Source organism: Malaya genurostris, chromosome 2 (assembly GCF_030247185.1).
Source record: "Malaya genurostris strain Urasoe2022 chromosome 2, Malgen_1.1, whole genome shotgun sequence".
Lineage (NCBI taxonomy): Eukaryota > Metazoa > Arthropoda > Insecta > Diptera > Culicidae > Malaya > Malaya genurostris.
Window position 1 is genome coordinate 196,762,986 of NC_080571.1, and position 20,416 is coordinate 196,783,401.

Below are 20,416 nucleotides of genomic sequence, written 5' to 3' on the forward strand. Positions count from 1 at the left end.
GTAAAATTTCCTTGTACATAGTGTGACAGAGGCAAATCCAGAAATTTTTTTAGTCTGAGAACAATTTTTGAAAAAAATAACATGGCAACTCTGCTGACAACTGAAGTCCAGCACGCAACTTTTTTGTATGGACTGCACGCTCGTTCAATGTTACTCTAAAGTGAGTACAATTTCACTCACTTTCGTTAAAAGTGGAACTACTCTATAGTGAGCAAAGCTTGTTTACTCACTTTTGAGTAAATATGGTATTTGTCAAATTCTGAGTAACATTTACTCAGTGCTACAAATGGTAAAATTAGCTCGAGTGAGTAAATATTACTCAATATCAAGCGAATTGAATAAGGGATTCGAATAAGGAATGCTTTGCTGACTTACTTCCAACGAATGAAGGAAGCCGTTACCTGTTCATCGCTCATTGGAAAGGATCCGTCTGCCTTCCTCCGTTCCACCTCCGACAGAGGGAAAAGTTCCGCCTTCCGACAAAGGGAAAAGTTCAGTGCACGTAAATTTTCACACAACGTTTTCAAAGCTCTGTGAGTAAAACTTGTTGTCAATTTAGAAACTGAGTCGAAGTTACTCATTCTTATAAATCAATATTACTCACTTTTTGACATTTGAACCAAATAAGCAAAAGTGAGTACAAATGACTCACTTGAGAGTAACATTGAATGAGCGTGTGATTCTGTACTTTATATTAATCGATTCACAGGCAGTGTGTAAGTTGTATGTTTTATAATCTGAGCTGCCAGGTCTGCGGACTAATCAGTAAATTTACCTGTCTGCCTGTCTTTTCTGTTGTGAACCTTAGAAAACCGATTTTTGCGCAGACATTCGTTAAAATTTGCAGACTTCATCGGCCGATATTTTTCCTTACTATGTCGATTCCGTGCTCAATATTTTATAGAGAACATAAAGCCCGCGGATTCTTTTTTGTTCAACTCAATTTTCGACCTGGCATCTCTGTTTATGAAACATTCATTCTGTTTTTCTAATTCACTGCAGAGATAATTTATGTTTGTTATTAAAATGTTGATTATTAATAGTTAGTATTCATGAATATTTATTCTATTCTATGTAATGGATACACCTGAAATATGTCGTGTTTGTATGGATGATGATGGTGATAATTTCACATCGTTGTTTGATTTATCCATGGGCTATCGTCTAACTCATGCCGAAATTATTGCGGAATGTGCGGGAATCGAAGTAATTGTGTTTTCTGTGTTTTTCTCAAATATTTTTCAAATATTCTGTTTACAGGTAGAAAAAGACGACGGTTTGCCGGGAGTTATCTGTAATGATTGTCTTCGGGCAATAAACGAAGCGTACAAAATTCGTTCACGATGTCGTAATACGGACAGAAAATTAAGGAAAATTCTTCACTTAGGCTGCAAAATAATTAAGGAAACATGCAAACCCTCAAATGAAAAGATCTTAGAAAATAGCTCAATTGAATGCTGCTTTGAAAAATATTCTATTGAAGAGAAGCAAAAAGAGGAACATATAGAGCAAGTCGATCATGAAGAAGGCGTTAAATATGATTCCGAAAGAATCCAAAATGATGTTCATAAAATTGCAGAATGGTCACCAATTGCATTAAAAACATTAGCAGATAAAGCAAACATTAATATTAGCTATTCAACTGACCTGAATTCTTCAATTGATAAGTTATCAATCCCAATTGAATCAACTGACGATACATTTGAATGTGTTTCAGAAGATCTCAATATAAAACCTGTCACTGAAACTTTAGACTCATCCAATCACCAAAACAATTTAGAATTAGTGGATGTATCGCTAGTTATTGTTAAACAAGAAGATATTCGACAAAGTATTGCAGCGTTTGAAGAGGAATATCTTATCGAAGAACTCAAGGAATGTGTTGAAGAACATGTTCATAGCGAAACAGAGTCTACAAGGGTTTCAGAAAAACTTGAACAAGAAGATATTCAGAGAGTCTCTCCATTGATTGCGGATAGAGAAGATGAAAAATTCGTGAAACTGGAAGTACAAACCCTGGACAATGATGAGTACGAAGACTATGAAGCAATTGACGAGGACTTGGATGCTATAGAGTCTGAAGGATTCACTCTGACGGATGAAAATGTTAGTTGCTGCGGATGTCCGATGGAGTTTGCTAATAGTAATGAGCTAATGATTCATTCCAAGACTATTCATGTTCCCAAAGATGACACGAATACCGGTCCGGATTGGTTTACATGTGATGTATGCTATACAAACCACAGCTCATTGAGAGCTCTAAACCACCATAAAACAAGTCGGATGAATAGAAAACTGCGGACATGCGTCTATTGCAAACTAGTACTACAAAGCGTTCGCAAACGAAAACAGCATGAAAAATTGCACAAAATGCTACCGAAAGATTTTGTGATAAGTTGTTGCGGGTGTGATGAAATGATACCTTTCAACCAATTAGGTATACATTCGGAGCAAGTTCATAGAAAATCCGAGCAAGTATTACGCTCTAAATTTGTATGTGAAATATGCTTTCTAGACTGTGGGTTTAAACTTACACTGGAAAATCACCAATCCAAACAAAAAATTCCCAAGATTACAAAAACAGCGATAAGGCATGAACGGGTGGAACAAATATTCGAAGCCCGAACTGCCGATATTGATGGTAGGCAACGTTTTATGTGTGATATATGCGGAAAGCATTTTTCAACTAAAGGAAACCTTAAATCACACCGTATATTACATGAAGCAACTGAAAAACCATTTAAGTGTACACGCTGTGATCGAGATTTTTCTAGAAAATGTAATTTCAACGTTCACATGTTGAGGGTACATTCGACTGACAGTGCATTTCGGTGTGCAATATGTAATAAACGTTTCAAATGTACTGCTAACTTGAAAACCCACATTAGGGTTCACACAAAAGAGCGACCGTATTCCTGTACGTTGTGTTCGAAAAACTTTGCGCATCTTTCGGACAAGCGTAGACACGAAGTTGTTCACTCTGGAAACTATCCGTATAGATGTGATCTATGTAGTAAACCATTCACAAGGAAAACAGTACTCGAACGGCACAAGCAGATTTGCAACAAAAAGGTAGAAAGGATCAAAACAACTTCAAACGTTGTTTGCGATATGTGTGAGGAATGCTTTGTTTCTGTAGAAGATCTTAACAACCATCGTGTGGAAAGACACACGCAAACGTTGCACGATGGGGATTATGAGGCAGAAGTCGAAATCGAATGATCTTCACGAATAAGCAAACTGTTTGAAATTAAAGCGATTGTAATAAAAATCTAATCTTAATTCACCTAGTGGTGCAAAAATGTCTGTATCTTGGCATTCAGAAAGCCTCATTACCTATGTATTATTGAGTTATTTTTTACATAAATATAGGTAGATTCAATAATTTCCAGATGACTTCGAGAATTTCATAAATGTCCCTCCCGTGGTTGATGGGCTTGACGGTATTGCAAACATCATCAGATACGGTTAATTATTGTTACAATTTAATATAAATATGTGTTATAACTTTTAGTTTAATTATTTAGCTTATTGAGTGAGGCATGATTTGAATAAGATGTTGATTGCAATACGCTCCAACATCCGGGGTTGGAGAGGCCGGTAGGGCTTAACTGAGCTCTTTTTTATGTTTCATTTTCATACTACCGGCCCTTATTACCAGTGTGAAGTGGAAATTAAGTGAAATGAATGTACCCCAGTCAGGTTTCACACGATAACGGAATAGTTGAATGGTGAATTATGTTCATCTTTGACGTTTATTCTGTGAGGTTTGTTGTGCTCGTGTGGGATCTGATGGATGAGGTAATATGTGAGTGAAGTGTAAGTGAAGTGGAATGCAAGAACGGTAATAAAGGCCACCGTTTCAGCTCAGGACTAACGATCGACCAATAGAAGAGATAGAAATTGGGTAACGGCACCTCCATTCATCTCAAATCCATTAGTCATTTCATATATGAAAACCATTAGTTAGAGCGAGATCTGTTGTGTTTGTTCGATAGATTGACTTCGAGAGTAAGATGAAATTAGGAGTATTTCGCGTCGCTATAACAGCAATATCGTACATATTCTTAACTACTTTTATGCGGTATTGCTTATCAGAGATTAATCTATTAATGAAATGACTATAGGCACAATGAATTTAGTTAAAATCTATCAGAATAGATATAGTAAATGAATGTTACAATGTTTGCTCGTGGAATACATATTTGTATATATGTATATGTATGTACACATGTGTATGTATGTATGTATGTATGTATGTATGTATGTGTGTATGTCAGTATGCCTTGGTGCCTGTATATATTTATACATGTATGTATGTATACGTTGTATCAAACCGTATATGGTGATACATTTCGATTGTGAGTGAATAAGATGTTTATTGCATTACGCTCCAACAGCCGGGGTTGGAGAGGCCGGTAGGGCTTAACTGAGCTCTATTACCAGTGTGAAGTGGATGTTAAGTGGAGTGAGCGTATCCCAATTGGATTTCACACGATGACAATAGGTGAACGGTGAATCGAGTCCATATTTGACGTTTATTGGTGGTTTTTGTACAATGGATTACTGTGGAATGAGATAGAATATTGTAGAATAGAACGAAATAATAATGACTTAACCAATGGGCAAACCACTGATAGCTGTCAAACGATGTTCATCCAGTTTGTATTGTGAGGATGTATCGTTTGGGACCTGATGGGTGTGATGATGTGTGAGTGAAGTGTAAGAGTAACTGCATGCAAGAACGGTAATAAAGGCCACCGTTTCAGCTCAGGATTAGCGATCGACCATTAGAAGAGATAGAAATTGGGTAACGGTACCCACATTCATCTCAAATCCATTAGTCATTTCATATACGAGAACCATTTGTTATAGTGACATCTGTTATCTCTGTTTGATAGATTATCTTCAGAAGTAACATGATATTTGGAACATTTTACTTCGCTAAAACAGCAGTATTGAACCATTTCCGAGCTACTACTATGCGTTATTGCTTCTTAGAGACGAGGCAATGACTTTGTATTCGGTTTTATCCCAATTCATTTATTAAAAGTCGAGTGATCGCTAAAATAACATGGTGACTCTACTAATGAGATGACTATTGGCACACTAGTTATAGTTAGGATCATTAGAGTAGAAATAGTAAATCAATGTTGTAATGCTTGCGTGTGGAATACATGTGGGTATGTATGCATATATGTATGTGTATGACTGTGTGTGTATGTGTTACGACGGGTTTTCGGAGGTAGCCGTGACCATGTGGTCATTAGTAAAACACGCCGTAAACGAATAAAAACTATACTATATTAGACGCATAATAACAGGAGTAAAAAGACTGACTGTCCAGTCTGTATAACGCCGGAAACACAAGTGGCATCAGTTACTATCATCGCGTGAAATGTCAGTGACGAGCCCAGTGTTGCCATTCGTTGAGTACGACCATGTTGCCAGAGGATTATTCCATTTGCCCCAACATCTCCCTCCTAGTAGCGTTGATACGGGGTAAACCGCTTAGGTGGTCTTCGGACTCGCGAAGAGCGCCAGGGTTGAAGAAAACTTGGTGTAACTGCCGTAACAGTCTCAGAAGTAGATGTGGTTGTAGCGGTTGACGACATATCTGGTAATAGCTGTTGACTGTCTGAAGTCTCAGGGAACGACGGTGACAACGACGGGGTTCTGACAGTGTCACTGGTTAAAGCTGCTTTCGGTGTTACTTCAGATCGAGGAGTACTCGTTGTTGTTGTTGTTGTTGGTAATTCCCAGGCATCGAGCAGGATACTTAATGGTAACTGTCGTGTCGTAGTCTGCAGGCTTGTTCCGGATGCATTAGCGGAATGCCTTCGATTCCGAAGCTGGTTGATATGACACCGAACAAGACGATGACCGTCTCCCAGAACGTTGTACATCACTCGACCAACTTTCTCGATGACGGTGCCCGGAATCCATTTCCAAGTATTTTTAGCATAAACCTTCACGAACACGGCATCTCCTTTGTTCAGGGACCGTGAAGCTACTTGCTGGTGCTGGAGCGATTCTTGCGTACAGTTCGGTGGAGGACGTAGAAGTTCCAAACACGTTCTTAGGCGTCGACCGAACATCACTTCCGATGGTGACAAACCATTCGGTGCTGATTGATTTGGTGTACTTCGATACGTCAGCAGAAATGTATCCAATGCAGCGTTAATTGATCCTCTCCCTTCTTGAATTTTATTAATTGCACGCTTGAAAGTATCGACGAACCGTTCAACCTGACCGTTTGATTGAGGGTGAAACGGTGCGGTAGTGACATGATCAATACCGTTTTCAGCACAAAACTGCTTAAACTCAATACTGGTGAACTGGGTACCGTTGTCGGATACCAGCTTCTCTGGCATTCCCAGGCGTGCAAACAGGCCACGAAGAATGTTGATCGTTGCTGTACTTGTGATTCGCCGTGTCTGTACAATTTCAGGCCACTTGGAGTAAGAATCGACGACTAGGAGAAAATATTCACCATCGATGGGTCCGGCATAGTCAACATGGACCCGCTGCCAGAGAGACGATGATTTTGGCCAGGGTACTGGTGGAATATGCGCTGGTGATTTGGCGGCTGCAGCGCAATGCACACACGTTCGTACGTATTCTGCAATTTCAACGTCCAGTGATGGCCAGAACACGTAGCTTCGGGCCACTGCTTTCATCCGTCCGATTCCTGGATGGCCTAGATGAATTTGGTTGAGACATTGCTTGCGAAGCAGCGAAGGTATTACCAGACGATCGTTGTATAGAATGCACCCTTGCACTGTTGTAAGAGAATCTCGTTGATTGAAATAACGTTGAAGCTCGCGATCTACGTTGGCTGGTAGTGCTTTCGGCCAGCCCTCCTGAATGAATCGGTAAACCTTGCTGAGGACCGGATCTCTGTGAGTTCTGTCTCGTACTGTTCTGAAACTGAGAGGTAAAACGTCGAAGGATTCGGAAACTACTGACCTGACGTCATTTTCAAGTGTCATTGCTGTAATGAGTTTTGAACTTTTAATGTAATAATACGCAGGTGTACAGTATTACAAATAATATGTATTTCACGGTGTTAACTAACGTACGCGTCTTCCGATACTTGACTATGAGTTATACTGACTGACTCTAAAATATAAGTGTTGCCAATTATTTAATAATCAATCTTGTTACACGCTTTCTTTTTCAAATAGCTAATCTATTATATGATCAAAGATCAAATCGCTTAGGAGGATGCACTATACGCCCACTACGGGTATGATATGGATTACTGGAAGACGTCTCGTTCATAGCAGACATTGAATTGGTTGATTCATCGTCAATCGGTATTTCGGAATCACTTACTGAATAGGAGCTGTCGTTATCAGGCTCAAGACTTAACGATGCTTCAGGCGACTGTGCTATGACTGTATCATCACTTTGATTAGCTTGTAGGTAATTGTTGATTCGTTTTGTTAGTACGAAACGACGGCTGACTAATTACTCTAGCTGGACGATCAGAACGATTTAAATACTTTTGAATATGGTCTTCGTATAGCAACTCATTATCATTTTCCCCTTGTCTCGTTTTAGCAATGAATCGTCTATTTCTTCGGAAGTGATTTCCGAAACTATCCCTAATAATATAAGATCTACTATTAGCAATCCGAACCACCTGTCCATAGTGCCATTCTTTGCCATTCTTTTTAAAGATCACACTGTCACCAACATTCAAGACTGGTAATGATTTCGATGAGCGATCGTAATAATGCTTTTGATACTGGCGTTTGCGTTCTATCTTTCTGGCAACATGAGATTCATCGAGAATATTCCGCAGAAGTAATTCACTGGATATAGGAAGGCGAGATTTCAGTTGACGCCCAAAAAACAGTTGAGCCGGAGACAGACCCATACTAGCTATAGGAGTAGTATTATATTCAAGCAAACGATATCTAAATGATTCAGCACCATCTGTTTCATAACATCTTTTCAAAATATTCTTTACAATAGCCACTCCCTTTTCTGCCAATCCGTTACTTTGAGGGTATCGAGGACTAGAGAACACGAATTCAATATTACATTCATTAGCGAACGAGTCAAATGCAGCTGAATTAAACGGGACGTTATCACATCTGATTTGCGTAGGATATCCATAATCACTAAATACGCGATCTAGAATTTTGATCACATGATGAGCTGATTTTTCACCCAATTGTCGTGATATGACGTATCCGGAGTAAGCATCTATGATCGAGACATGATCATGGCCCGCATACTCATATAGGTCAATTCCAACACGTTGGAAAGGATAGCTTGGAGAAGCATCTTGATGTAGGGGCTCTTTTTGAATATTACGAGTGAATTTTTCACAAACACGACATCCTTTTACGAGTTCAGTAACATCGTTCGTCATTCCAGGCCAAAAGAATTGATTCCTAGCTCGAGCGAGAGTTTTTTCCACACCTAAATGAGGCGCATGCAGCCACTTAGATATTGTTGCTTGCAACAACGACGGGATAACTAGACGATGCTCTTTCAATAATAATCTGTTTTCATAGTGTAGTGAGTGACGATGCTTATAGAACAACTGACTAAGGTCATCCAATTGATGATATGATGGCCATCCATGCTCCACATATCCAATGATCCGACGATAACGTTCATCGTTGTTTAGCGTTTCCAAATACAGCTTATAATTATCAGGTGATAGGCATACGGTTTGTTATATTGCATGAATCATTCCGGTCAACTCTTCACATGAACCAGTATTTCCGGGAAGAGCTGCTCGAGACAGACAATCAGCAACCAGCATATCCTTACCAGGCGTGTAATGTATACTTATTCCAGGGTATTTCAATAGATGCAAAAACATCCTTTGAAGACGAGGTGTCACGTCATCAATGTCTCTCTTGGCTAATGACTCGAGGGGCTTATGGTCAGATTGTACTACAAAAGAGCGACCATATAAGAAATAATGAAAACGTTCACAAGCGAAAACAATTGCGAGCAGCTCTTTTTCAATCTGTGCCCATTTTTGTTCACTTTTCGAAAGTGTACGAGACGCATACGCCACAGCCATTCCATCTTGGATTAATACACTTCCCAAGCCATCCTTCGAACTATCGGTTTGTACAACAATTGGCTTGTGTGGATCGAAAATAGCCAGAACAGGTGTAGTTGTTAACGAGCCTAGGAGATCTTCTAGTTCATGGTCATGCATTTCCGTCCATGACCATGAGGCATCATTTCGTGTTAATTCTCTTAATGCGGTTGTGCGTTTGGACAAATTCGGAATGAATTTTCCTAGATACTTCAATAATCCGAGGAGCCTTAGGACATCAGATTTATTTTTTGGTTTGGGAATATCGGTGATTGCAGTAATATATGATTCGGCAGGCGATATTTTGCCATTTGTCATTGCGTGACCCATGAATTTAACCTTATCTGTACGGTATTGTATTTTATCTGGGTTAAACTTAATATTATTCACTCGTGCTCGATCGAGAACCACTGCTAAGGTTTTATCATGCTCTTCAAGATTTTCAGCAGCTATCGCAACATCGTCGAAATAAACTTCGACTCCTGGGATATCTCCAAAAATACGAACCATACACTTTTGAAAAAGTTCAGGTGCACTACTTATTCCGAATGGAAGGCGATTCCAACGAAACCGACCAAATGGAGTCATAAATGTGGTGAGATTAGAACTTTGGCGATCCAATTCCATTTGCCAAAATCCATTGCGAAGATCCAATACAGTAAATATACGCTTTCCAGACATACGACTAAGAAGATCTTCAGACTTCGGAATGAGAAAATGTTCCCTTTTAATCGAAGCGTTCAAAGGTTTTGGGTCTAAGCAAATGCGTAAGGATCCATTTGGTTTTTCTACAATCTGCATATTGTTAACCCAGTCTGTGGGATAATCGACCGAACTAATAATGCCTTGAGCTTCCATGGATTTAAGTTCCTTTTCAAGACGATCATGTAAACTCATAGGAATTCGTTTTTTATAATGCAACGATGGAACAGCATTATCTTTAAGTATGATAGTGCAGGTGCCTGGAACTCTTCTCAATCCGTCAAAGACATCAGCATTGGCATCAATGAACTTTTCTCTTTCGTTTGGAAACGAAACAGATTGCAAGCTATTCAGACGTTCGATAAGCCCAAAAGCAATACATGATTCAAGTCCCAGTAACGGTTCAAACGAATCGTTTACTACGAGAAAGTCAGCCGAATGTATAGTTCCTTTTTTCACATCTTTGCAATCTAATGTTACCTGCCCATGTATTCGTACTTTATTAGAGCTATAATCAACTACATTAAAACAATCTTTATATAAAACAGGTATGTTGAATTCATTAATAATGCTCAAAGGAACGCAATTCACATCAGCGCCGGTATCGAGTTTAAATTCCACAGTTCGATTCTGAATTAGATATTGCTTGGTCCATTTTTTTTGTTCTGCCATTTGATACAGTATTCGAATTTATTCTATAATTAGAGGACGTGTTATTGAACAATTTCTCTTCACGTAGTATGTTGTTTGAATCCTCACTACGACATTTACCTGCATCAGCCCAATTCAGCATATGAACGTTATTGCCTTGCTTTGTATTATGCTTCGACGTCCTGGGCAGTCGCTCTGTGGCGAACTGAGTATTCCCTTTGTTGTCCTCGATATAACAGTTTCTCTTACTATCATATTTGGTTGACTTGCAGTACTTCCTAAAATGACCGCGACGTCCGCATCCATCGCAAACTACATTGTTCGCCGGACAATAGCGACTGTGACGCCCGTTGAATGGTTGTCCACACTTGAAACACATCGCTGTTGGCACTACGTTCCCTTCCTTTCGATTTTCGATTACGGTGTGCACTTCGTTTCGCTCCAACAATTGTTTGTTTTCTGCAGCAGCTTCGTACGTTTTACATATTTCGACGATATTTACAAGCGGTTCGTTTTTTCCATCCAGTAACTTAAGTTGTAGTTTCTTGTCTTGAATTCCGATTATTATTCTGTCTCGTAACATTCTATCCGCAAATGGTACATGACAAGCCTCACATTCGAACTCACAAAATGCCAGTTGAGTTCGAAGTGCTGTTTCGAATTCGGTGAACGGTTGTTTCTCTTTTTGAGCAATCGTATTAAACTTGAAGGCCTCTACCGCCAAGTTTTTTCGAGGAAGACAATAAGTGTCGAATGCAATTATAACTTCTGCTAGAGTACGCTCTTGTACAACAGCAACACCCGCGATAGGTTCGGCAGCAGGCTGGTTGTTTAGAGCTGCAACTTCTCCGAACATAGTTTCTGTGTCTCCATTGTTTGGAAACAATGTATTGTAAATTTCTACACCGTGTTCACCGACTAACCATAAAAATGTAGCAATCTTGTTCCTTTCCGATTCGTCTGCTTTGTTGTTTGCAATCATGTAGATGTTGAATTTCTGCTTCCATCGAGGCCATTCCTTCGCCAAATTTGTGCAATCTAAAGACTGCGGTAGACGATCAGCGCCAGTTGCCATCTTTATATTTGACTATTACTGTCAGACGTTTCACATTCATTGTGTGAGTACACTCGAGGATGGTATAGATCTCACGCACACACTAACAGCTTGAAACTATTCTTGTGTGAACGGTTTTTTTTTTTACAAACGCTTCCGACAATGGCGACGATTTTATTCGATTCCGCGTGGATTTTCACGACAACTTTATGTATGTTTATTTCGTTTTCACGACAGTATTTTTTTACTTCTGACACCATGTAATGAGTTTTGAACTTTTAATGTAATAATACGCAGGTGTACAGTATTACAAATAATATGTATTTCACGGTGTTAACTAACGTACGCGTCTTCCGATACTTGACTATGAGTTATACTGACTGACTCTAAAATATAAGTGTTGCCAATTATTTAATAATCAATCTTGTTACAATTGCTGCTATGACATAATCTTCATCGGGCTTTACATGGCGGTTGATTAGCCTTGACAGTATATCAGCATGCCCGAACTTGTCTGTAGCCACATACTCTATTTCAAACTCGTACATAAGTAGTGTGAGGGCCCAGCGCTGTAGACGCTTTGTAGTGTATACTGGAATACCCTTGGTTGAGCGGTGCGTGATCTGTTTGCAACCGAAATTTGCGACCAAACAGCATGCGATGGAATTTTGTAATCGCAAATATGATGGCAAGTCCTTCTCGATCGATCTGGCTGTAGTTGCGCTCGGCGGGTGCTAGCGCTCTAGAAGCATGCTGAACAACCTTGACCGAACCATCCGGAAAACGATGACTGATGGTCGCTCCAAGGCCAATCGATGACGCATCCGCAGAGACTATGATCTCCAGAGAAGGGTTGTAATGTGTTAAAAGCAGGTCAGACGAAAGAATTTGCTTGAATGTATTAAATGCACGATCGCATTCGGATGTCCATTTGAAGCAGGTAGATGTCTTCAGAAGTTCGTCGAGGGGGTAACGAAGAGAACGCATATTCGAAACAAATTTTCCATAATAGTTTATAGCTCCAAGAAACAAACGTACTCCGGACACATCAGTAGGAGCTGGCATCTGCTTAATCGCTTCGATTTTAGCAGGATCAGGACGTATTCCATGTTGATCCAGTAAGTGCCCCAAGTATTTAATTTGTTTACAGCCAAACGAGCATTTTTCTAATCGCACTGTTTTCACTCCGGGTGCTAGACGATTCACTTTATAAATGCCTCGATGAGTATTGATCGATAAAAGTAAACTCGACGCCTCGTCTACTTCCAATTGCAGGTATGAATCAGACATTGAATATGCAACTGGTTGCTTTGGACGAAACACTGGTATCTGGTTCGGCTTGAGATCTAGTTTCACCTTGGTCTTAAGACAGCGACCAAGTGTTGAGCTGAACACGGAAGGATATTTCGCCTTGAGACGATTAACAATTGAGACTGTTGATTTTTCACTAATCTGACGGCAAAACGTATTCATCGGAACCGTGTCAAACTGGAACAATTCGATCAGGTCCAGTCCCAAAATATGTAGGTTTTGATTCACAACAAATAAAACACTCTTTTTGGTCAAACCGTTCACTGTGATCATGCAATCAAACTCTGACAGTAGTTTAAGAGGATCACCTGATGCTGCTTTAGCACACATCATTGGGTGTCTTGTTAATGGTTTTCCGAGCCTGTTCCAGGTCTCAAGTGACACAACACTAATGTCTGATGCGGTGTCGAACTGTAATTTCACTGATACACCATTAAGTTCAATTGTCACAAATTTTCTGCGTTCGTTTATTGAGTTCACTTTTACTACTTTGGTATCCACTTTCACACTGTTTGTTTTCCTCCTTTCTTTCTTCGAAGACGGCTTCGCTGTGCGACAATAGCCTTCTTTATGCCCGTAGCTATTGCAACCGAACATTGATGAGTTTGGTATTGACAATAGCGAGTATAATGCATAGCACCGCAATTCCAACAAGGGCTTGGTGGTACTTTGTTACCTGCGTAGAATGATGCTCGCTTTTCATCGCGTTGCTTCGGAAATCGCTGCTGATGAGAATAACGAAATAATTGTTCCTGATTTTTCCGTGGAATTTCCTGAGATTGTTGCTGAAACTGGTGCTTTTTCCGTATGGCATTGATCGAGCTTCCAGCATTTTCGATCATGGCAGTATCATGCCGAAGAGTTAGAAGTCGTTGACATTCAGCTGATAACTGTTCTAGCGTGATGTCGGTCCTTTCTTCGATTCGAGTGAGCAACCTTGTACGGATTTCGCTGTCGGCCTCGTCTTTCAAACCGCAAACAAAGACTAAACATTTAAACTGCTCTTCCGTCATTTTGCCTAACTCGAATTCTACGCAGCTTTTATTGATTCGGCAACCATACGATACGTAATCCTCGGTGGGACCTTTAACAAGCTGTAGACAACGATAGCGCTTACTGACGGTAGATTCCGTTGTACCAAATAAATTTCCGAGCTTGCTGATTGTTTCATCGAAAGTAAAATCACTAGCAGTTTTCGGCAAAATAAAGTTATGATAGCGCTCATGTTCCGAAATTCCAAGCTTTCGCATTATTAACCTCACTCTTGCAGGTTCATCTAACCTCTCTGCGTCTTTCGAGAATAAATCTTTATAACGTGAAAACCATGCTCTGAAGGTTATGTTGTTTTCGACGTCATATCCGAACTCTTTAATATTTCCTGCTAGCGAGTCGAGGACTGCTTCAGGGTTCGCGGGTACATTCACCTGTATGTTACGTAGCATATTATCCTGCTGCTGGAGGAACACACGTTGCTGTTCGTGGGTTTACTGCTGGTTTTGCAGGAGCTGATTAGTCACGAGCGACTGTTGCTGAAGCTGTTGAAGAATCTGAACGATGATCATGTCCGTTGGTAAGTGCTGTGGATGATCAGAATCCACGCCGGACATATTGACTGGAGCTTGGTTCGGCATTGACATCACAAAACTTTTCCGATTACACGTGGATGACGCGATTTTTTTCCCGGGCGGATTTTACCGCTAACTTGGACGAGAAAAAAAAAAATACTCGCGCTCACGAATCTCGTCGCCACTGTTACGACGGGTTTTCGGAGGTAGCCGTGACCATGTGGTCATTAGTAAAACACGCCGTAAACGAATAAAAACTATACTATATTAGACGCATAATAACAGGAATAAAAAGACTGACTGTCCAGTCTGTATAACGCCGGAAACACAAGTGGCATCAGTTACTATCATCGCGTGAAATGTCAGTGACGAGCCCAGTGTTGCCATTCGTTGAGTACGACCATGTTGCCAGAGGATTATTCCATTTGCCCCAACAGTATGCATGTGTTTTTGTGTGTATGTACAATATACATTTTACCGTGCCTTTGAGTGCGTTGTATCAAATTGGTAGTGATGCATTTCGAGTCAGTGTACACCAGATGCCCAAAAGTGCCTGAGCGGATGGTAACACTGTCAAGGATCAACCGAAGACAACTGAATGTGAACATGCTGTAGTAATACTTGTGGGACCCAAGTGTCAATATAATTTAAATAAAAATGCATGTTCTCAGTTTTTTCCGTCAAACCATCATGACCGGCCATACAAAGATGTCATTAAAAAACACTAATCTTTTTTTGTCTCCTTTTTTTTCGGAAATGGATAACTGGGCATGAACAAGAAATCCGGAATAAAGAACAAGATACTCAAGAAAAACAAGAACAAATATGATAAATGTGGAGCTGAAAAATTGAAAAATAATTTAATTAACACTCTTAGGAAATCTTAAATACAAAATGGAACATGGGTAAGAATAAAAACACCACTGCATACAACTAACTTTTACATTTCAGGAAATAAAATAACATCAGCAAAAGTACGAAATAGAAATAAAATAGAAGGACAACAAAAGACACTTACGAAACGCAATTGAATAGAACACTGGAATTAAGGTAAAACAGAATATAAACTATTATCAAAGGTAAGACAACCAACATAAATAAATAATAGAAACTGTTGGGTAATAATATAATTTCCTCATATTGAAAGAGGCGTTTATATGGCGCGCATGCGCTAATTCGGCCTGATACAAATTAACGGGGAGGGCAATACATTTTGGACAGTGCTGTAAAAAGCTGATTGGAACCCTTTCCCCACCAAAATGTAATATAAGGAAACTATAAGGACTTCGAGAATTTCATAAATGTATGTATGTATGTGTGAAGCCACCATCAGTTTAACCCATTATAACCCAGGGGTTCCCAAATTTGAACCAAATGAGCAGATATCATCAATACCCTCATATTTTGTGTTTAAGATCTTGGGAAATGCCAAATCTATTCCAAACGGAATTATCCTTATGATAAATCATACGCTGGGACAAAACAATATAAATATAAGAGATATGTCTAAATTTTGAAAGTGGTATTTACATATACGATTCAATGTCTTGTAAATAGTACTGGTAGAAGTACTATCGGAGATAAAGACACAATATAAAACGAAATATTTGGTGCATTTCGTCCAAAATATAGCTTCGTATCGGTTTTTTTTTTTTTTTTTTTTTTCAAATAAAATTTTTATTAGGCTCATTTGCTTTAGCTTAACGTGGCCGATTGTCTTGTTGTTAGGGAGAGAGAAAGGGATGCCGTATTACGGGGCGGCATACTCCCCAGTTAGTAAGGGGACATAGGGAGGGTGGGACCTACACAGTATTGAATTGAAATTTGAATACATCATTGGTTTGTGGCATACATCTTTTAGACACATTTTGCGTTCGATGAATCTTCATGTTTTTCAGCTTGTAGCAATGAAGAGATTATTCTGGATTGGGATGCTTCGTTGGTGTGTTCTGACGTTGATGTGACGTTTTTGGGTAGCTTCCAGCAACTCAGTCAGTTCAAGGCAGGTGCATGCTCCGAAGCATCGTTTACACAGGCCATACTTCCAGCAACGTAAAGAAGAGTGCGGTAGAGCTGTAGACGAGAAAGAGATAGGGAGAGCACTAAATTTGAGCATTGATAGTTTTCAAGAAGTTATAGATGAGAGTCATATAAGGAAGATTTCGAGTTGCCAAGACGTCGCGGACTGGTACGAAGGGTGGTATACCTCGGGCCCGAAGGGAACCTATGAGTTGGGACCTGGCATCACAATACTCGACACATGTCCAAACAACATGTTCGATGTCATGATAACCCTCACCGCAAACGCAGACACCACTCTCAGCGAGCCCCACACGACGGAGATGCGCGCTGAACATATAATGATTAGACATGAGCCTTGACATTACACGAATAAAGTCTCGGCTCACGTCTAACCCCCGGAACCAAGCTTTCGTCGATACCTGTGGGATTATTGAGTGTAACCATCGTCCCAGAGTTCCACTATTCCATGTATTCTGCCAGCTAGCTAGAGTTTTCTGACGACAGCAACTGAAAAATTCATTGAAGCAGATTGGTCTTTCATAGATATCACCTTCTAGTGCGCCCACCTTGGCTAACGAGTCCGCCCTCTCATTGCCCCGTATGGAACAATGTGAGGGGACCCAAACCAAGGTAATCTGGTATGATTTTGCAGATAAAGCACTCAATTGTTCCCGTATTTTCCCCAGGAAATACGGTGAGTGCTTTCCAGGCTTCACTGAACGGAGAGCCTCAATGGAACTGAGACTGTCCGATACAATGAAGTAGTGATCTGTGGGCAGAGTGTCAATGATCTCAAGGGTATACTGAATTGCAGCTAGTTCTGCGACGTAAACTGAAGCTGGATCACTGAGTTTATAGGAAGCGGTGAAATTTACATTGAATATACCGAAGCCAGTGGACCCGTCTAGATATGATCCGTCAGTGTAAAACATTTTATTACAGTCGACTTCTTTAAATTTATTATTAAAAATTTTTGGGATCTCTTGAGGGCGTACAGGATCCGGGATTCCACAAATTTCTTCTTTCATGGATGTGTCGAAAAGCACAGTAGAATTAGAAGTATCCACAAAATGAACACGATTGGGAACAAACGAAGAAGGATTTATATTCTGAGCCATGTAGTCAAAATACAAGGACATAAAACGGGTTTGTGAATTAAGCTCGACGAGCTTTTCAAAGTTTTCTATCACCATCGGATTCAAAATGTCGCATCGGATTAGCAGTCGATATGAGAGATCCCAGAACCTGTTTTTCAACGGTAAGACGCCCGCCAGCACTTCAAGACTCATCGTATGGGTTGATTGCATGCAACCCAAGGCAATACGTAAACAACGATACTGAATTCTTTCCAGTTTAATGAAATGAATATTCGTAGCGGAGCGGAAACAGAAACATCCATATTCCATTACTGACAATATCGTCGTTTTGTACAACCTGATCAGGTCTCCTGGGTGAGAGCCCCACCAAGTTCCGGTTATTGTACGAAGGAAATTGATTCTCTGTAGGCATTTTCGTTTCAAATACCTAATGTGACATCCCCAGGTACCTTTGGAATCGAACCAGACCCCGAGATATTTAAATGTGAAAACCTGAGCTATGGTTTCACCCCCTAGTTGAAGCTGTAATTGCGCAGGTTCTCGCTTCCTTGAAAATACAACCAGCTCAGTTTTCTCCGTAGAGAACTCGATACCCATTTGAAAAGCCCATGTCGACAAGTTGTCGAGGGTATCTTGCAATGGTCCTTGGAGATCGGCAGCTTTGGGTCCTATAATAGACACAACACTGTCGTCGGCAAGTTGTCTTAGCGTGCAAGATGTGTTGATACATTCATCAATGTTATTTACGTAAAAGTTGTATAAAAGGGGGCTTAAGCATGAGCCCTGAGGAAGACCCATGTAACTGAATCGCTTTGTCGTCAAATCACCATGCTCAAAATGCATGTGTTTCTCGGACAATAGATTATATAAAAAGTTGTTCAAAACTGGTGAAAGACCATGCTGATGCAACTTCTCAGATAGAACGTTAATGGAAACTGAATCGAATGCCCCCTTGATGTCGAGGAAAACTGATGCCATTTGTTCTTTACGAGCAAATGCCATTTGAATTTCTGTTGAGAGCAACGCTAGACAATCGTTCGTTCCTTTGCCCCTGCGGAACCCAAATTGTGTACCTGAAAGCAATCCATTTGTTTCGACCCAATTGTTTAGACGGAAGAGAATCATTTTCTCCAACAATTTCCGAATACAGGAAAGCATAGCAATCGGCCGATACGAATTGTGATCGGAGGCTGGTTTTCCAGGTTTTTGAATAGTAATAACTCTCACTTCTCTCCATTCGTGTGGGACAATATTACCCTCGAGGAACTTGTTGAATAAATTCAACAAGCGCCTTTTGGCAGAGTCGGGCAGATTTTTCAACAAGTTGAATTTAATTCTGTCTAACCCCGGGGCTCTATTGTTACACGACAAGAGCGCAAGTGAGAACTCTACCATCGAAAACGGTGTTTCGTTTGTATTCAATGTCGCGACGCGGGATATCTTCTGTTCCGGAACAGAATCAGGACATACTTTCTTAGCGAAATCAAATATCCAGCGGTTAGAATATTCCTCGCTTTCGTTCGCGTGATTTCGATTGCGCATGCGACGGGCCGTATTCCAAAGAGTGCTCATTGCTGTTTCTTTCGTTAATCCGTCAACAAACCTTCGCCAGTAACCGCGTTTCTTAGCTTTAATCAGACTTTTCATTTGAAATTCTAACGCCGCGTATTTCCGATAATTATCTGGAGTTCCGTTCCTTCTAAACGAGATGAAGGCTGAAGCTTTTTTCGTTTTCAGCTCTGAGCACTCTTTGTCCCACCATGGGTTGGGAGAACGCATACTAGTTTGCGCGCTAGGTACTCGTTTCGTCTGAGCTTGAATTGCGGTGTCAAGAATCAAGCCAGCCAAAAATGTATACTCTTCCTCCGGAGGAAGCTCCTGTGATGTTTCCAGTTTCTCAGACATCAAGCTCGCGTAACGTTTCCAATCAATGTTTCGTGTGAAATCGTACGAAACATTGATTGTTTCCGATGGTCTTCCACGGTTGGTGATAGAAACTATGATCGGCAAGTGATCGCTACCGTGAGGATCACAGATTACCTTCCACTTGCAATCTAACTGTAGCGAAGTCGAGCAAAGGGATAAATCCAGCGCACTTGGTTGTGCTGGTGGTCTAGGGTTCCGTGTCATTTCTCCCGTGTTTAGAATTGTCAAATTGAAGTTGTCACACAGATCTTGAATTAACGAAGAACGATTATCATCATATAAGCAGCCCCATCCTGTACCATGCGAGTTAAAGTCCCCTAAAACCAGCCGCGGTGAAGGAAGAAGTTCTATGATGTCTGCAAGCCGACGATGCCCTATCGAGACTCTGGGAGGAATGTAGATAGAAGCTATACATAGATCTTTGCCTTTAATATTAATTTGGCAAGCAACAACTTCAATTCCCGGTGTCGAGGGGAGGTTAATACGATAAAATGAATAGCACTTTTTAATCCCTAAAAGTACCCCTCCATAAGAGTCTTCTCGGTCCAGGCGGATTATGTTAAAATTATGGAAGTCGAGGTTGATGTTAGAAGTAAGCCAAGTTTCACTCAAGGAGAATACATCGCAATTATGAGTATGTATTAAGTGTTTGAAAGAATCAAGTTTTGGGATGATACTTCTGCAATTCCACTGAAGCACAATGATCATATCTTCGATTCTCAGTGGTAAATTATCCATCAAAAGATACGATCGCTGCAAGGAGGGGCCATTGTTCAGTCAACTGTTTTAAAAATGTCCTTACTGTTGGCAGTAGAGCAGTTAGGAAGCTTTTCAGAGGATCAGTAATATTGAAGGCTGTTAATATCCAGTCCACGATATCAGAAAATTTCAATAATCCAGCGTTTGTTGGATTTTCTGGTTGTGCTTTGGGGTCATTCGGGTTTTTTGATGCCCCAGGAAGTGCTGGGTACTCCTTATCATCCCTAAGTTTTTTGAACCCAGGAGGTGTTTGCTT

General features: G+C 40.4%; 3 protein-coding genes across 3 annotated transcripts; 1 reads left to right on the top strand and 2 right to left on the bottom strand.

Annotated features, from left to right (window-relative positions):
- The first annotated feature begins 785 nt into the window (after nt 1–785).
- On the top strand, nt 786–3,385 carry LOC131433182 (zinc finger and SCAN domain-containing protein 2-like). Its single transcript, XM_058600063.1, has 2 exons — nt 786–1,206; nt 1,261–3,385. Exons 1-2 carry the CDS (start codon nt 1,078–1,080, stop codon nt 3,220–3,222), a joined length of 2,091 nt encoding a protein of 696 aa, XP_058456046.1. The 5' UTR covers nt 786–1,077; the 3' UTR covers nt 3,223–3,385.
- Nucleotides 3,386–5,340: 1,955 nt separating this feature from the next.
- Nucleotides 5,341–6,985, bottom strand: LOC131432366 (uncharacterized protein K02A2.6-like). The gene has a single exon (XM_058598599.1). The coding sequence runs from the start codon at nt 6,678–6,680 to the stop codon at nt 5,484–5,486; it is 1,197 nt and encodes a 398-aa protein (XP_058454582.1). The 5' UTR covers nt 6,681–6,985; the 3' UTR covers nt 5,341–5,483.
- Nucleotides 6,986–10,333: 3,348 nt separating this feature from the next.
- On the bottom strand, nt 10,334–11,845 carry LOC131431426 (uncharacterized). Its single transcript, XM_058597137.1, has 2 exons — nt 10,547–11,845; nt 10,334–10,470 (listed from the first exon to the last, which is right to left on the bottom strand). Exons 1-2 carry the CDS (start codon nt 11,499–11,501, stop codon nt 10,466–10,468), a joined length of 960 nt encoding a protein of 319 aa, XP_058453120.1. The 5' UTR covers nt 11,502–11,845; the 3' UTR covers nt 10,334–10,465.
- Nucleotides 11,846–20,416: the final 8,571 nt, after the last annotated feature.